At 36.7% G+C, this 16,607-nt stretch overlaps 3 protein-coding genes across 3 annotated transcripts; 2 read left to right on the forward strand and 1 right to left on the reverse strand.

Annotated features, from left to right (window-relative positions):
- Positions 1-1,320: 1,320 nt before the first annotated feature.
- LOC128879700 (DNA excision repair protein ERCC-5 homolog) lies at positions 1,321-5,419 on the forward strand. The gene is made up of 5 exons (XM_054129096.1): positions 1,321-1,455; positions 1,541-1,893; positions 2,187-2,618; positions 2,689-2,905; positions 2,977-5,419. Exons 2-5 carry the CDS (start codon positions 1,630-1,632, stop codon positions 5,388-5,390), a joined length of 3,327 nt encoding a protein of 1,108 aa, XP_053985071.1. The 5' UTR covers positions 1,321-1,455; positions 1,541-1,629; the 3' UTR covers positions 5,391-5,419.
- A 133-nt stretch (positions 5,420-5,552) lies between these two features.
- Positions 5,553-11,784, reverse strand: LOC128879701 (glutathione hydrolase 1 proenzyme-like). The gene is made up of 11 exons (XM_054129097.1): positions 11,629-11,784; positions 10,255-10,390; positions 9,798-9,922; positions 9,305-9,444; positions 8,976-9,208; positions 8,272-8,432; positions 7,711-7,940; positions 7,038-7,233; positions 6,792-6,957; positions 6,308-6,454; positions 5,553-6,247 (listed from the first exon to the last, which is right to left on the reverse strand). The coding sequence occupies exons 1-11, from the start codon at positions 11,634-11,636 to the stop codon at positions 6,059-6,061; spliced, it is 1,731 nt and encodes a 576-aa protein (XP_053985072.1). The 5' UTR covers positions 11,637-11,784; the 3' UTR covers positions 5,553-6,058.
- Positions 11,785-13,149: 1,365 nt separating this feature from the next.
- LOC128879354 (cyclin-dependent kinase 8) lies at positions 13,150-16,291 on the forward strand. Its single transcript, XM_054128424.1, has 11 exons — positions 13,150-13,510; positions 13,859-13,961; positions 14,029-14,139; positions 14,234-14,374; positions 14,448-14,637; positions 14,714-14,828; positions 14,910-15,008; positions 15,084-15,156; positions 15,229-15,326; positions 15,408-15,513; positions 15,574-16,291. Exons 1-11 carry the CDS (start codon positions 13,380-13,382, stop codon positions 15,769-15,771), a joined length of 1,365 nt encoding a protein of 454 aa, XP_053984399.1. The 5' UTR covers positions 13,150-13,379; the 3' UTR covers positions 15,772-16,291.
- The last annotated feature ends 316 nt before the right edge of the window (positions 16,292-16,607 follow it).

Raw genomic sequence — 16,607 nt, forward strand, 5'->3', positions numbered from 1 at the left:
GTTATTACTACCGCGTAAGTGGCTGTAGCAGGGACGTACCTACAGAAGGTAGCAAGGCCTTGAGTTTGAAATGGATTTCTCGATTCGTTTGCATTTTGAAAATCGTTCTTTTCTAACACGAAGTATAGGAACAAAACAAAGGTTTACGTTTAAGCTTCTGAACTAGAATGAAAATACATAAAAATGAAGATTGAATGCTCAACTATGTTTTCCTCGACCTGACTGTGTGAAATTTCTCGTGAAATTACAATTGATATATATGGGAAAGAAAGGAATTATACAACTCCAAATTTATCTAGGAAGTTTCAGTAATGGTGTCTATTTGTTCAAATCTTTAATTCAAGTATATGGGTAGCTGCTAAGGGGTTTAGACACTTTGTTACGTTGCTGAGCTGCAGATTCTATTGTTTTACTGTTGTACAATGGCCTGGCCGACCCAAGCGCCTCCAGTTTCCCCTCTTGTTCCCCACCTGACGTGAGCTACTCCCCTCTGCCCCGTAGGTGCCGTGGAATTGCTGCCGCAAAAGGATGTTGGGGTTACCCTGGGGGGCGTGGGAAAAACCTGCTGTGGGAAAGAGTGGGTGGCCTCTACCTCACTTCACTTCTCTGATGATGACGATACGATATATACATCACAGCTATGAGTGTGTATACGTTCATGAAGTACACGAGAAAACACACTTGCGTTTACGTATTACGTTACGTATATGTATACGGGATACACAAATGACCAAGAGGCTGATACTGCGTAATATAGGACGAGTGCGTGTGGATAAGCAACTAGCGTTCTATGCACTTTTTATTCCACACCAACAAAAATTCTTTCGTTTAACAGTAGTAAATTTTATTTTTAGAAACTCATAGTATACTCTTTCATCAAATTATCTCATTTTATTATAAAAACTTGAAGCTATACTTTATTTTAATAAAGAAATTATACATCGTTCTTGCTACAATTGTAGACAATTAATTGTCAGAGTTGAATGCAATTTTTATTCTCTGTAATATTGTTATAGCTTTTTTCTATGCACAGAGTATGTAATTTATGTCAGCAAATTAAATGTGTACTCAAGTAAAGTATTATTTGAAAAAATGATGTCATGCGTCAAGGAATAATATACATATACATATGTATTCCAGATACGAGAGTACTGCAAATTCAATCTAGTAAAGTGACTTGTCTGTATTGCATAATTATCAATGTATTTTATTCAACAATGTTCTTTTCTTTAACCGCTACAATACGTACCGACAGAGTTACATATCATCTTGAAAAATGTACGAATGCAAATGTGAGAGCGCGCTTAGCGTGTGCAAGCGTATCGTTTCTGCTGTAATCAGCTGACCGGCACAGTACGATGTTGATACGTGCAAGAGTTTGCAGGTCGATGTTAGTACGCGTTAATGTGCTATAAAATAATCAATCTAATGGCTCGTAACATTCGTATGAACAGAGTATGTGTTACTGAAACTATTTCTATAAGCATTACATATTTTGCAAACTAGTTTTCCTACTTAAGTATTTTTACTTGTCATTTAGGTTATGGACAATCGAAAGGAAATATTGTGTTCAATACACAATTGTCTTAAACTATGAAGGCGAATAAGAAGGTTTCTTAAACTTACATAATGGGTGTTCAAGGGCTTTGGCGTTTACTTGATGCAACAGGGAAGCAAGTACCTTTGGAAACACTCGAAGGAAAAATCTTAGCAGTAGATGTATCCATTTGGATACATCAAGTATTACAAGGATATCAAGATCGCTTTGGCAACTCCAAACCAAATGCACATCTTATTGGATTATTCAACAGAATATGCAAGCTTTTGTATTACAAGATCAAACCAGTTTTTGTTTTTGATGGAGGTGTACCAATGCTTAAGAAAGATACAATTGTAAGTATGCATTTTAAAAAGGTATTTAATAGTTTAGAGATTCGTATTGTAGATTTCTCAGGAGATAGGATATATGAAAATAGTGTTTCCTTGTAATACAGTCGATGAATTCTATTTGATTTAACTTTCTAAATAGCAACTATCGTATGTTTTAAATAGTACCAAGTACATTGTATATGTATGCATTAAAGAAACTGTACTTTTATCTCGACTATAACATTGTCTGCACATAATTAGTCTGCTGTGGGAACCAGGTAGTGAGAAAAGAGGCTCTTATTCTTTTGTATTCACAGGCCTTGCGTAGGAACATGAAATCTATGGCCAAGAATAAAGCCCAACAGATGAGGACAGAATTAATAAATAACTTGATAAAGCACTCTGCTGTAAGAACAGTTCTTAATACAGAGGAAGAAAATGTTGGAAAGATCTCTTCTGAAATAGTTACAAATGTGCAAACTAAACAAACTGCAGATGATATGTTTAAATTACCAGATTTGCCAAGCACAAGCAAAGTAGAGTCAGACCATAGCGACGACTATGATTCTGATTCATCTGTTAATTTGAGTCCACGAAAGCAAACAAAGTGGATTGGAAACATTCACAATGTAGATGTAACTAGTGCTGATTTCAAAGCCTTACCAGCTGATGTTCGCTATGATATTCTCACTGACCTGAAGGAAACAAGAAAGCAAAATTCGTGGGGCCGTTTGCATGAGATGCCCGAAGTATGTACTTATTTTTAAATTTACGTATATGTTAACTTATTTTATTTATCTAAAACATGTTTATATTCAGGAGACCCATGAATTTTCTGGTTTCCAAATGAAACGTTTATTAAAACGTAGATTAGTCCAGCAGAATTTGGAAACTGCAGAAAAAGAAATGGGAGGAAAAACACTCACGTTAGATGAATTAGATAAATTATTGACTGAACAGGGTGTAAATACCAGTGGCTACAATTGCACTTACCGCGTTGCAGCCGACAATTCAACTAGACTACTTTACATCAGTGGTAAGTTATAATTTTACTAAATTTTTATTGAAGCTGAAAGCCTTTTTGCATTTATAAACTTTATGTTGCAGATAAAAATGCGTATATTAAAAGCACCAGCAATAATGATAATTCACAAAGCGAAAATACTAAGAATAATGTAGATAAAGTAGAAGAACCTGTACCTGGATCTAGTAAAGCTGTACCGATTTGCGAGGATATAAATGAATATGAATTCGACAATGAGTGGGATAGCGATATTGAAATAACAGCTACAAATAATTCGAAGTTAACTGTGGAAGAAATGAGTAGCGACGCTGAATCGGATGTAGAATTGAACGAGTCACGACGTCTTACTAAAAAGTATTTGGGAAAAAATGTTGTCAATCCCGCGTTAACATATATGCTGGAGTATAGCGGATTAACGGAGAAACAAATCCTTACGCTTCTCGAACAAAATAAAAAAAAGGAAGGTTACGAAGGTACTCAAAATGCTTCGAAAGAATCTCAACAAACCGAATTTGCGAATCTGGATTTCACAGAATCTACGCAATCATTTAATACGCTACAGACTGAATTATCTGAATCAAATACAGAATCGAATATCAGATCACAGACTGAATTATCTGAATCAAATACTGAATTGGATTCCAATGCATCTTCTTTCAAAGCTTCGAATGCTTCAAATACTGAGCAAATTAAATCAATAGACACAGCGATAATTAGTTCAACAGATTCAGATTCTGATGATTTTGTAGAAATACAAGACGTATTGATACCGGATGTAGACACTGATGGTAATAATAGTGCTTCGAAAGAAGGTATTCAAATAACATTTCGATCTGATCAGAAAATAGAAGATGATATATTTGCCGATGTGTTTGAAACTCCGAATAGCAAATCAGATGCAGAAATAAAGTCTCAAAACTCATCGTTGACCAGTGAAATTTCCGAGAAATTAGTTGAAAGCTTTTCTGAGAGTCGAGAGACATCGGAAGATAAAGTTATCCCACAGAAAGCAATTGTAGAATCAACAGAAGACAAAATTAAAGATCAGCAATTACCCGATTCAATAAAAATGGACGATACTGAAAAGCAGCCCGTTGAAAATGACGAAAATAGGGATACACAGTTACAAACAGATCAAACGAAATTAACAAACAAGGAAAATATAACTAATCATGAAACTAATAATGCAGAGATTACAAGTATACAAAACAGTACGATTGTAGATGTACCGTCTGACGATTCGAGAAGAATAAGTCCTCTACCCGTGAATGAAGATGAACTATTATCTTTAAAAACACGATTAGAGGCTGAGCAATCGGAGCTAGCGGCAAATATTGGCAAGTTTGACAGGCAGGGTATCAATATTTCTAATCAAATACGTATCGAATCTCAAGAACTATTACGATTATTTGGTATACCATATATTGTGGCGCCTATGGAAGCAGAAGCGCAATGTGCATACTTGGAACAAATTCATTTGACCGATGGTACAATTACAGACGATTCGGACATATGGCTTTTCGGAGGACAATGTGTTTACAAAAATTTTTTCGATAACGACAAGAAAGTCCTCCAATATTGTTCCAACGACATACATCATCATTTCAAATTAACTAGAAGCGAAATGATACGACTGGCTCTTTTAGTCGGCAGCGATTATACTACAGGTTTACCCGGTATTGGACCTGTTACAGCTTTAGAGATACTAGCAGCTTTTCCTTCGGAAGGAGATGATGTATTGCGAGGCTTGACAACGTTTTGTTCATGGATCAAGAGTGGTAGAGCCGTGGGACCTGGAAAAGCTGCTCTACGAAATAAGTTACAGAATGTACAAATTCATAAAGGATTTCCAAGTCAAGCCGTCGTACAAGCGTATCTTTTTCCCGAGGTGGACGAATCGAAAGAATGTTTCACTTGGGGTAAACTCAACACGCTTCTTTTGTCAGATTACACAAGACAAAAATTCGGTTGGACCAAAGAAAAATTCGATAAAATTATAACACCTATATTGAATAGAATGGAAGAAAAGCAAAGTCAGAAAACGATAAATGCATATTTTAAAGTGCACACTGTTCCGAAATCCATCGAAGTGAACATGAGTAAACGAGTTCAAAAAGCTGTGCAAAAATTAAGCAACCCGAATGCGGAAGAAGCACCCGAAAGTATGTTAAGTAAATTACAACAAATGAAGAGAACGAAATCGAAACCTCAGAACGAAAATCGGAAGAAGAAAACAAAATTGACGGACAAAGAAGATGCGGTCGAAGCTGCTAAGCCAAATACTCTGAACGTTCCTGCCACTAGCGATAAATATGTCGAGGAATACATACCGCAAAGAGAAAAAGATAGAGAGGCTGCCTTGAAGAAAAGATTAAACGCGATCGAAGTGCTTAGAAAATCGAAACAAGGATTATACAAAACGAAGAAAGTGAAGCGTTGCGTTAGGAAAGTGAAGAAGGAAGCTGGTCTTTCGGAAAGTGATAGCAGCAGTTCGTAAAGGAATTTAATAAAAGATAACGAACGGACATGAAGTGTAGCTACGAAGTATTGCGAGATATATTAGCGAATACGCGATCATTTAGAGCGGTAATATTAAGCACATACAAAGTATTATCCGTACCGAGAGGGAAGTGTTTTAAATAAATTATTTTTCTATAAATACAGTTGTCTTGCTTTATTGGAAAATATTTAATAAAACATTAAGTACAAGTGATACTTGCACTAGTAATTCTACGGTAGGAATAGCGGGCGAACTTAATGGTACGCTTAAAGTAGTATATAAATATTACGTATATCTTTTAAAAATACTGTTGTTGTAAATAGAACGGTAAATTTTTATTTGCAAACTCGTATGGAAATCGAAGCACGATGTCATCGTCTTTCAGGAAACGTTCTAAAATCGACCCAAAGCTAGCTTCGTTGTCGTTTTGTACATTAGTCTCAGTTTTATTGTTAAAATAATACCTATATGGCTATCTGTCTATATTAATAATACTTTGGCGTGAAATTGCTTTGTCAGACACGTAATGGTAACTATGTAATTTGTACCGGTACTTTATTGAGTTATATTTCGCGTACTCCGGATTTAGGCGCGGCAACATTCGCATCACCTGCTCTGATTCGTTTTAAATACCCGTTTTGCCTCACGGAGTTGAACCTAGCAACTCATAAACCAGCGGTTCTTCCTTCCCTGCGGAAATCCGAGGTGGCGAATATCTTTCCAGTCTCGTTGGTCACAGCTGTTATGGCACTTCCAATTCCCGAGAATTGTGTAACGTTGTGACCAATCCTCAATAAATACTTCAGTATACTCGGAGAAAATTCCTTCTCGTTTTGCACGTACATAGGCATTAGCTGCAATTAAGAATAGTTATATTTATTTGTACAAACACGATTATTAATATGCCGACTCACCTGATGATGAATTCTACGCATTTCGATTGCTTGTTTTATACTGTATCCTGACCAAAGGTTGAACGCCATACCGATTGCGACTCCTGTCGTTATTTTGCTCCCACCCGCGGCTCCGATTATCATACGGACATTTCTCTTTTCGTCTAGCTATATAAACAAAACAGAAAGTCTAATTGGCCTCCCGTATACGGGTCGATGCGTTTTACACGTGGAATTTCGTTCGACCAGTATACTGATATTGACGAAGTTACGCAACAGCAACGATACTCGTATGGTCTCGCATTATTTCACGCGACTGTTCGAACAATTACGTACATTTTATCAGTCACGTGTTCTTTCACGTAAATACGATAATCGAGTTATTCAATTTATGCTAAATGTATACATTTAATTGTTGTAAAGTACTGTTTCGCTTTACGAAATGTACATGTGTTCATTCTTTCTTTTTTTTTTTTACTGTTGAAGCTGATGCACAGCTACTCACAACAATCGTTGGACTCATGGAACTCAGAGGTCTTTTTCCAGGACGAATAAAATTGGCTGGCGATGGAGGTAGATCGAATCCGTTGTTAATATTAGGAGAGCTAAAATCATCCATCTCGTCGTTGAATATAATCCCTGTTGATCTGGAACGCTTCATCGCGCCGAAACTGTTTAACAAAGAAAGACAAAGGAACAGTAGAAGATACCGATCTTTTGCGATTGCGTCCAGTAAAATCCACTGGCTTACACTTGATTTATGGTCGCCGTCACTGATACAGCCGATCCATCAGGAGCCAGCACAGAGACGTGGGACGTCCCCGAATCGTCCGGTGCGTGTACAACAGCCCCGTAATGTTCAGGATCATTGTCCGTTTCGTTATCTTTGATTCTCTTTCGGATTATGTTGGCATAGTCGATAGACGTCAAGTTGGCGACCAATTTATCTGGACACACGTTATTATTTCCGAGACGTTACGCTCGAATTGATTGTTACAGATTTGTTTCATGGTAAATTGGAAGTACTTGAACGTTGACAATTTTCCTCTTGTATAGCGACAATTCATCATCACCGAACTGGACGCGTTACAGGCGTAAACGTTTTTCAGAGAAAACAGGATTACGTAAACAGAATCAACGAGAAGAACGCGAATCGCTTGAGTATTATATTGAGCGCTAAAGACAATGTTGATTATTTTCGAGTGGTAGCGATCTTTTATCAGGAATATCGTGTTACGGTTGAATGATGTGCTAATTTTTGAATAATAAAGTGGTTATAAGCGTACACATTTTTATCTAACTTTGTCGTTGTCAAGTTTCCAAACCATGATAATTGATCGTTGTATCGCGTTGACATTTTTGTATTTACTCATTGCGTTCGATTATCGTGGATGACTAGACAATAATATAAATTGTCGACTCACTGATATTGCCATCCGGGTCGAAATCGGGATCAGCCAATTCGGTTCTCTTGGCGTAAGCCCATTTAAACGTTTCGACGAAACGCTGCCACATGATGCCCTCGTCTTTGTAAGGTACCAATCCGTTGAGGATATTCATAATGAAGACCAGGATCGCCCCCGAACCTGGTGGCGGTGCTGTGTACAGCGTCAAATCCCTCAGCTTCGATTCGATCGGTTTCCTCCATTTTGCCCTGTAAGAAATTTCACGTAATTTTGTTTAAAGCCAAGCACTCGAACGATACTCTACCACCAGTTGAATGTTTTCAGTAGCACGCAGAGGCATCGCTCTTTAATCTGTACGTTATTTAATAAAAATCGTAATCTTAAGAATGTCGCTACGATTTCGATTAAGGAGTAAAGTTGTAACACTGTTATCTCGTGGAAATTGATAAAGAAACGTGAATAAAACTTTGATACGTTTATTATAAATTGCAAGTTGCAACAGAAGTTATTCTGTTTAATCGTCATTTCAATTAGAAAATGGCAGATGTGGTATATCACTTGTCAAGGCCTTGATCAAACCTGTAATTTTGTAGGTCTTTCTTAGTGATGATACCCTTGACCGCTTGGATATCGGCGACCAGATCGTCGCCCATACTGCCGTTGTAAAATATGGTTGGTCCTTGTTCAGCAATCAATTTCAACGTTTCGGCTAATTTAGGTCGTTTTATCCTGTCACCTGCCTGTAACAGATATTCAACCAACGCTAGAAACGAAGTCTTTTTTTGTCCTGTTCGAAGTTAGTGACATTGTCAAGTTAATCTTATCTTAAAATTAATTTACGATTTTCAAATTTGTTCTCGAAGAATGCTTTATGTTATCTTGCAGCAATTTGGCTTCCTACTCCCCTCAACGCTGATCTCTGTTCACCACGAAGAAACAGCGGAACGAGTATCATTGTCAACTGAAAAGAATGCCTCCGAAGAGCACACTCGGTTTAATTGAGACTGTATTACTAGAGATGCACGGAAGGCTTCCCCAATTGATGATGCGCAATTTACCAATCGGAGATCTCGTTCGAAGCTTTTGATCCGTCTTATACAAGGAAGTTTTTGTATATTATTTCTAAATGTAGGAGGACATCCAGAACAAGCACAGAAAGTAGCAAGAACTATCCACTCATGGATGTCCTCTGGAAAAGAAAAGATCAAAGAACTCAGATCGCCAGCGTCTCTAGCTGTTAAGAGGTATTTTTCTGCGCCGTGAATAACGCGAAGAATGTTCACCTTCCACGTGGAATTGGTGGCTGGGTTGATGAGTATCTCCGCCAGCGAGCTCTCCGCCTTTATCCGCGATTCTCTGGTGCTCAAATAAGCGGACAGGTAATTGTTCACGAGCGATCCAGTCTTGCAGAGAGCGATACTTGGCTGGAACAAGTCGTACCATGGTATCTTCCCGTATTTCTTATGCGCCTCCCAATAGCCGTAGAGTTCGCCAGGCACCGCGATCGCCAAGCCACCTTAACCATCGTTTACGTGTTAATAATGTCAAGTGCATCACACCTATTGCACGTAATACGCGTCTACTGATAATAATGGCAAGGACGACAACCTACCGTACATTGATAACTTAGGGTCGCCTTGAAACATGTTCTCGTGCGCCGCGGCAGGGGCAGTCTCACGGGCGTCCAGATAATCGGCAGTCTTGGTGCGTGCGTCCCAAATCGTCATCAAGAATCCGCCGCCCAATCCCGTGCTGCGAATCGATCAAGAATTATTTGAAAAGTTTCACGTGATTTGGATGCATCTATTTATGGACACAGATATCCAAACGAGGAGGGTTTATATAAGAAGAAAAAAAAAGAAAGTTGGTAACTATAAAGGAATGCGGCTAATAAAAAGATAATACATTGGAATTTGGCGTATAAAGTATGTTGATCACCTCCTCGCCGATATCGTGTAATAAACGAGGCTTTTATACGATAATCCGGGGAGCAATAATCTAGATTCCATTGTGTTAAACGGATAGTAATCGATATAAATATAACTACAGTAACATTGTCAGTATTGACAAGATGGAATGGTATGAAGCAGTATTTAATTGTTTACCTGTGCAAAGATGCAACCCCTTCGCACAGAAGCGCGGCTATCGCTGCGTCCACGGCTGAGCCATCTTTTTTGAGTATATCCGCGCCGATTTGCGCGCATTCTGGTCCATTCGCCGATACTGCACCCTTTGATAGATAATAAATAGAATTATTACTATTCTTCCTCGAGCTTTCGCTATCAAGGAACATTAATCAACTGTTTCACGATTATAATTAATTTGGTTAAAATTAATTCCAATTAAAGATAAGATATGTAGTACTCTTGTTGTACTTTAAATTACACGTTGATAAACACCTTCTTAAGTATGGTTTATCTACGTGTAACATTTAATTAATGTTCCGTGTAAATGAATCTTGAATAAAAATCAACAGATATCTCCTGACCACTATATAATTAGGAAAGCAATTATCGAGCTCGAGTAATCGCGTTTTTAACAATTATCTATGTGATATTTTACCTTAGCGTACACGCCGGAGTAGAGGTCGTTGACATTTTCTGAGTTTTTAGCGGGGACAACAATTACTATAGCGATGATCACACCTAAAATTATAACGATGCTCACCCCAGCAATTACAATCCTCTTCTTGCTTACGCTGCATAAGGGAGAGAGCGTATTCAGTTACTTTTCATAATCGATTAAACGCAAGATCTTTCTTTTAATCGTTTCGTTACTTTTGACGGTTCCATCGGAGCGTCTGAAGAAACCGATCGTGTTTGTTTGTAAAATGATATCGTTGGATGATAGACGCGTAATAACTTCACGTGTATTTACAATAGTGCTAATCGATTTTTACGTTTTCGCGTGCGATATGAATATCTATGCGAAGCAACTTTTAACGAGCAGTTGTATTTTATGCTTTAGGCGACGACTGGTTTTGAGGTACATTCCGTTTATCTTTATTGTGGCCAGAGCCAATAATTTCTTGCAACGATCGAGCGCAATCGTTTTTCTAGAAAATGCTATTTCTATTTTAAGCGTTACATTATTCTTAGCTGTCGTTAGCGCAAGAGAGTGGAATCGAAGTAATTTTAAATCCCTTTAAATCCCTTTAAGATAAGCGCTCAATAAATATATAAAGTTAATTTCCGAGAAACCGAACAAGAAAAATCAATCTCCGAATAGTTTTTATCGAGAACACGGGAATGATTTCAAACTTGACCGTAGATTTTTATCGTAAATTGTATCGTGTGCCAAATAATTCGAATTGTGTATCTATCTACGAACGATGTTTAACTACGTTAAATTCCTTTTATGACAATTATTTCATCACACGTTAACTAGAGCCTATTACTTCACGCGTACGCGATGATAACGATGCGTCTTCGATAATAATCGAGAAGCTGGAATCACCGCGCTACATTGTACGCATGTATATCCAGGATCTTGTTATCACACTTTAGAGATCTAATGACATCCTATTAAAACACGAATACTCGTTTAGCGTTTTCTCCACTGAAAATCGAGCATGCGAGAGTTGCGTGCAAAGAACAAGTCTTGTAGATAACAAATCAGTCTCGAGCGAGAGATTTTCATTTTTATGTAATAGCTGTCGATTAACTGAAATCAAGATTATGCAGTCACACTGCAATCCTCTCGAGAGAACAACACTTTAAGGAATACAATGAAAAGATCTATGTAACACAGGTGATGCACGATTAGAACGTCTTTGCGTCTTGTCACACCTTTGTAAGAATCGTTTAGTTACGAGAGCGGATGCAACTATACACTTGAAATTAATCTCCATTGACCAGGAACGCGATTGGTTGAAAATTAACAATAATGAGCCAGAATGATAAGTGATATGTATAAAGTGCGAGAATCTTTACGAACCCGATCATGTTGCGCGAGCCGCGGCACAGGAGAACGCTCAGCCTTGACTAAACGTTTCACCAAGCCGATCGTTGCCTCTTATACCAGTTGCAATACAGATTCCACCTATTCATCCCCACCACTGTCCTATATTTGATAATACTAAATACTCCCGACTTTTTTACATTTTTTGCAAGTTGTCGTTACGTCGCCGTCCTCGAACCACCCGCTATTCCAAACAAACCAATCGCTTTTTGTCTTTATTCGCGTTGTCCTTAAAGATCTGGTATAATTTCTCTATTCAAGCATTTGTAAAAATCTTTGAAGGCATCAAATTTTCCATCGTGATAATCGAATCATCCTGTATCGATGAAAAAATTTAATTTTTAATGGATGATTTGCAGCAAGTTTGAGGGGCTCTCGCGGAAAGTCCATTCACGCGTTGGAAATTTAGCAATTAATATGTACTTCCCGGTGATAAGAAACTGTCAACTATTATAATAAAAAATGTGCTCCTATTTGCCAAGGAAATATACTATTTTACTGCGAGTGACTAATAGTATTCCAGTGTTGTGTTTTTCTTTTGTAATACATATATCTCTTAGTATCTTTCCTTCGTTTAATCTAACTTGTATCATTCTTCATTAACATACAGTCATACACACCTTTCCCTTACGTATTTTATACTTGCGTATCCTACACTACCTTGCCTAATAATAATTTATATATTCTAATTATATGTACATAATTATACGAAATACTTCAAAAACTTTGTAGTTTGTGCATGTTTGTATATCGCATCATTTTTGTTCAAAGTTCATCTCTGAATGTATATGTTAACAGTTATATTATCAATAAAGCTTGCATTCTGGTAATCGTGAAATACTTTTTCCTTTTTTTAACACCTGAATCACATACAGTATATTATTTATTTGCGAGAGAATTAATTATTAAAATGCTGTAGTTTGAATATTCCCGCGCATTCCTTTCATAGGTTATGTTTTCTCTTTCATGTTATTAGCCACCTGGCGGTGAATTACCTGAACTAACATTAGGAGTTTGGTCAGCGCCTCTATCGGGAAAACGCTCAAGTTTGTCCTCGATTAGTTCTTGATTTTACTGTTAGATGGCGCCATTTGTTCTAATGATTTACCGACTGGAGTTAAACGAACAAATGGCGCCATCTAATAGTAAAATCAGGAACTAATCGAGGACAAACTTGAGCATTTTCCCGATAGAGGCGCTGACCAAACTCCTAATGTTAGTTCAGGTAAGTCACCGCCAGGTGGCTAATAACATGAAAGAAAAAACATAACCTATAAAAGGAATGCGCGGGAATATTCAAACTATAACATTTTAATAATTAATTTTATCGCATATAATCGATATATTGCATATTGTAATTATGCTTATAATAATTTTAAACAGATGCAGGATTGTTGATGCTATCTGTGATAAGTAAACTAATTGAGTTACATGTTTCCAGGGATGATTTATGTCGTTTATATCTATGACCGTTAACAGTAAACATTCTTTCAAACGGTTATAGTAAACAGAATAATTTCAACGATTAAAGCATTTAATTATAATTTACGTTGATTCCTTAAAAGAATTTATAATCAAAGTCTGTTGCCAATTATGAAGAAATTCTGATACCATTCAATACCATGACAAATAATGCGGTAGGAGTATGCGCGAAAGTTGATCACTCTGTGCGTACGCAAGTTAAACATGTTTGTTTATAGTTGATATTTGTCCCGATAACATTAAACATGATGGATTACGAATTTAAAATGAAAACTCAGAAAGATCGAACGAAGGTTGAAGATCTTTTCGAGTTCGAAGGGTGTAAAGTTGGAAGAGGGACCTATGGACACGTCTATAAAGCTCGTAGGAAGGAAGGGTTAGTGTTTCTAACCTACGCAGGGATCGCGTAGCTTTTCTCTTTTAATGTCTTCTTTCACCGAAGAAATGGTCGCAAACTACGTTTCATCGTTGGACAATTGTAGATTCTACTGGAATTTTTGCCCAAAATGTTTTACTGAAATGTTTTTATAGTTTCAAACTCTCTTCACATTGTTGCTACTTGTGTTGTAATTGCCATTTGTCTGTAAAAAATAGTAGTAACTCATTGTATCCTATTATGGACGTAACATAGTATCAACTATTGTATTCAGTGTAGTGTATATTAAATAGTATAATTTATTGATGAATGAAGTTTTTCTATTTCACTGTTTTCAAATTTTAATAGTGTACCAGATAGTGAATTAAAATCTAGGCCAGATACTAAGGATTTTGGCCTGAAACAAATTGAAGGTACAGGTCTTTCAATGTCTGCGTGTCGTGAAATTGCAGTAAGTATATATTTATCTTCTTTAATGCAGAAATTATGCATATGTTTTGATTGATTCTGTTTTGCAGTTACTTAGGGAACTAAAACATGTTAATGTGATTACTTTAATTAGAGTTTTCTTGTCTCATAATGATCGCAAAGTATGGTTATTGTTTGATTTTGCGGAACACGACTTATGGGTATGTTTATATTGATCAGATTGATCTTCTAGGTATGTCATTTATTCTTGTAGGTTATATAGAAGAATATTAATAATTCTGTTTTTTTATATAGCACATAATAAAATTTCATAGAGCAGCAAAAGCTAATAAAAAACCTGTTATGGTGCCAAAGGGTATGGTAAAGTCCTTATTGTATCAGATTCTTGATGGTATTCATTATCTACATTCCAACTGGGTGCTTCATAGGGATTTGGTAATTATTATTTCATACAGGTATCGTACACGTTAGTCGTATACAATTAACAAAAATGTTTGTCATATTTTAGAAACCAGCAAACATTTTAGTAATGGGAGAAGGAAATGAGAGAGGTCGTGTAAAAATTGCAGATATGGGTTTTGCTAGATTATTTAATGCTCCTTTGAAGCCTCTTGCAGATTTAGATCCAGTTGTAGTAACCTTTTGGTATAGAGCACCGGAGTTACTTTTAGGTGCTAGACATTACACAAAAGCTATAGGTATAAAACTATAATTATAAAATACAGTTACTTTAATCTTACATTGTCTCTTTATGTTCTTTCTTTTATCCTTCAGACATCTGGGCTATCGGTTGTATATTCGCGGAACTATTAACATCTGAACCCATATTTCATTGTAGACAGGAAGATATTAAAACTAGTAATCCATATCATCATGATCAACTGGATAGGTATTAACATTATTACCATAAGATTTTCTATATGTAATTTAATTAGAAAATGATAAAAGATTGAAATTATTTAATGTCCAGGATATTCAATGTGATGGGATTTCCCTTAGAAAAGGATTGGGAGGATATTAAGAAAATGCCCGAACATCCCACGTTATTAAAAGATTTTAAAAGATCAAAGTAAGTATTCGTATAAGAATAAAGTTATAAAAAAATTCTAACGCAAATTTGATAACGGTGTTTGTCTTACCGCAGTTACGCAAACTGTTCTCTCACAAAATATATGGATCGGCACAAAATTAAACCCGACAGCAAGGCATTTAATTTGGTACGATTCAACGAAATACTGTATTTACTAAAATCGTTTCTTTGGACAATGACATTAATTTAGCTATTTTAGCTTCAAAAACTATTAATGATGGATCCTAATAAACGAATAACGTCGGAACATTCTATGCAAGACGCCTACTTTCAAGAGGAACCACTGCCAACTCAGGAGTATGTTTTTAGCTCGTACATTTTTTTAATATGTTCACTGTTTGTTTATTAATTTAACGTTTAAATATTATAACGTTTCAGTATATTTGCTGGATGCCCTATTCCCTACCCCAAGCGGGAATTCCTAACGGATGATGACACAGAGGAAAAGACTGAAAACAAAGCGCGACAAAATCAACAACAAACGGTAAGTATACTCGTTAACGTATTTCACTGACTTTCTCTAACCGATATCATGACATTGTAGCAGCAGAACCAACAGCAGCAAGGAAACGGTGACCATAATCACGGACAAAACCCAAAACGTGTAAGGCTCAACGGACCACACGGAGCTCCAGAATTCCATCAGCATCAGAGCCACGCGATGACCCATCAACAGCCGCCCGGAATGGTTTACTCTACTGCTCAGCCAACGCAACCGTCGAATTTTCATCAACGTTTTTAAGTGACTCTAAAAAGAAAGGACTTGTCGATCGAATAATTCAATTACTAGTTTACTAATTTAATTAATTTCTATATCTGATTAACGAATTAACGAGGAGGTCAATGATTCCTGTATATTCCATTAAAGTATGATAGTACAACTTTATTTATATATAACATGTACATATATTTGGAAATATTCTTTAACAATGATATCAAGTTGGTAACGATAACGCGTAGTAGGCTCAACGTGTCTAGAATTTAATGTACATCGTGTAATACGGGTGACTGAGAACCGATATCTACAAATTCTAATACAAATTTATCGAATGTCAAATTTATTCAACATTTCGCGCAATCATGCATAGATATTAACAATAGAATTTCAAATTTTTCTATGCGGGGGTTTGCGATTACAATCTCTATGTTCCTAAGAATTCAAGTTTGTATTTACTAAATGAAAAAAACAGAACTTTTAAATGATAAGAAACGGTAATCGCGAGATGAAACATAGAGATAGATAGATAGAGAGTGAGAAAAACAGGATGAAAATAAATATTAGATAAAAATGAAAAGAAATACGAGTACAATTTTATTTCGCCCATCACCGAGTCTAATTCTAGGATAAAAGACTCCCGACGCGAGTGGCACGTCATTTCAGCGCAATGAGGTTACTCGAAATTTTTATTTAGATAAGAATTTCGCCGTCTGCGAACAAAAGAAGGAGTAGAGAAAGAGTGAAAATCGGTATAAGGAGAGAAAGACGTTCCCTTTTCGCGGGGGAATAACAAGGATCGAGAGAATTCGCGATCTAGCGGTGGGGAAGTACGCATGCGCCGTAAATCATTCCGTAGCATC

This window comes from Hylaeus volcanicus, chromosome 7, assembly GCF_026283585.1.
Source record: "Hylaeus volcanicus isolate JK05 chromosome 7, UHH_iyHylVolc1.0_haploid, whole genome shotgun sequence".
Classification (NCBI taxonomy): Eukaryota; Metazoa; Arthropoda; class Insecta; order Hymenoptera; family Colletidae; genus Hylaeus; species Hylaeus volcanicus.

Bases quoted from the DNA above. Each gene is read 5' to 3' on its own strand.
- LOC128879354 (XM_054128424.1), top strand. From the start codon at position 13,380: ATGATGGATTACGAATTTAAAATGAAAACTCAGAAAGATCGAACGAAG. The intron at 14,140-14,233 runs GTATGTTTATAT...TTTTTTATATAG, and splicing joins TTGCGGAACACGACTTATGG to CACATAATAAAATTTCATAG. The intron at 15,009-15,083 runs GTAAGTATTCGT...GTCTTACCGCAG, and splicing joins AAAGATTTTAAAAGATCAAA to TTACGCAAACTGTTCTCTCA.
- LOC128879701 (XM_054129097.1), bottom strand. The intron at 8,433-8,975 runs GTGAACATTCTT...TATCTGTTACAG, and splicing joins CCACCAATTCCACGTGGAAG to GCAGGTGACAGGATAAAACG. The intron at 7,941-8,271 runs GTTTGATCAAGG...AATTTCTTACAG, and splicing joins AAAGACCTACAAAATTACAG to GGCAAAATGGAGGAAACCGA.
- LOC128879700 (XM_054129096.1), top strand. From the start codon at position 1,630: ATGGGTGTTCAAGGGCTTTGGCGTTTACTTGATGCAACAGGGAAGCAA. The intron at 2,619-2,688 runs GTATGTACTTAT...GTTTATATTCAG, and splicing joins GTTTGCATGAGATGCCCGAA to GAGACCCATGAATTTTCTGG. The intron at 2,906-2,976 runs GTAAGTTATAAT...TTTATGTTGCAG, and splicing joins TAGACTACTTTACATCAGTG to ATAAAAATGCGTATATTAAA.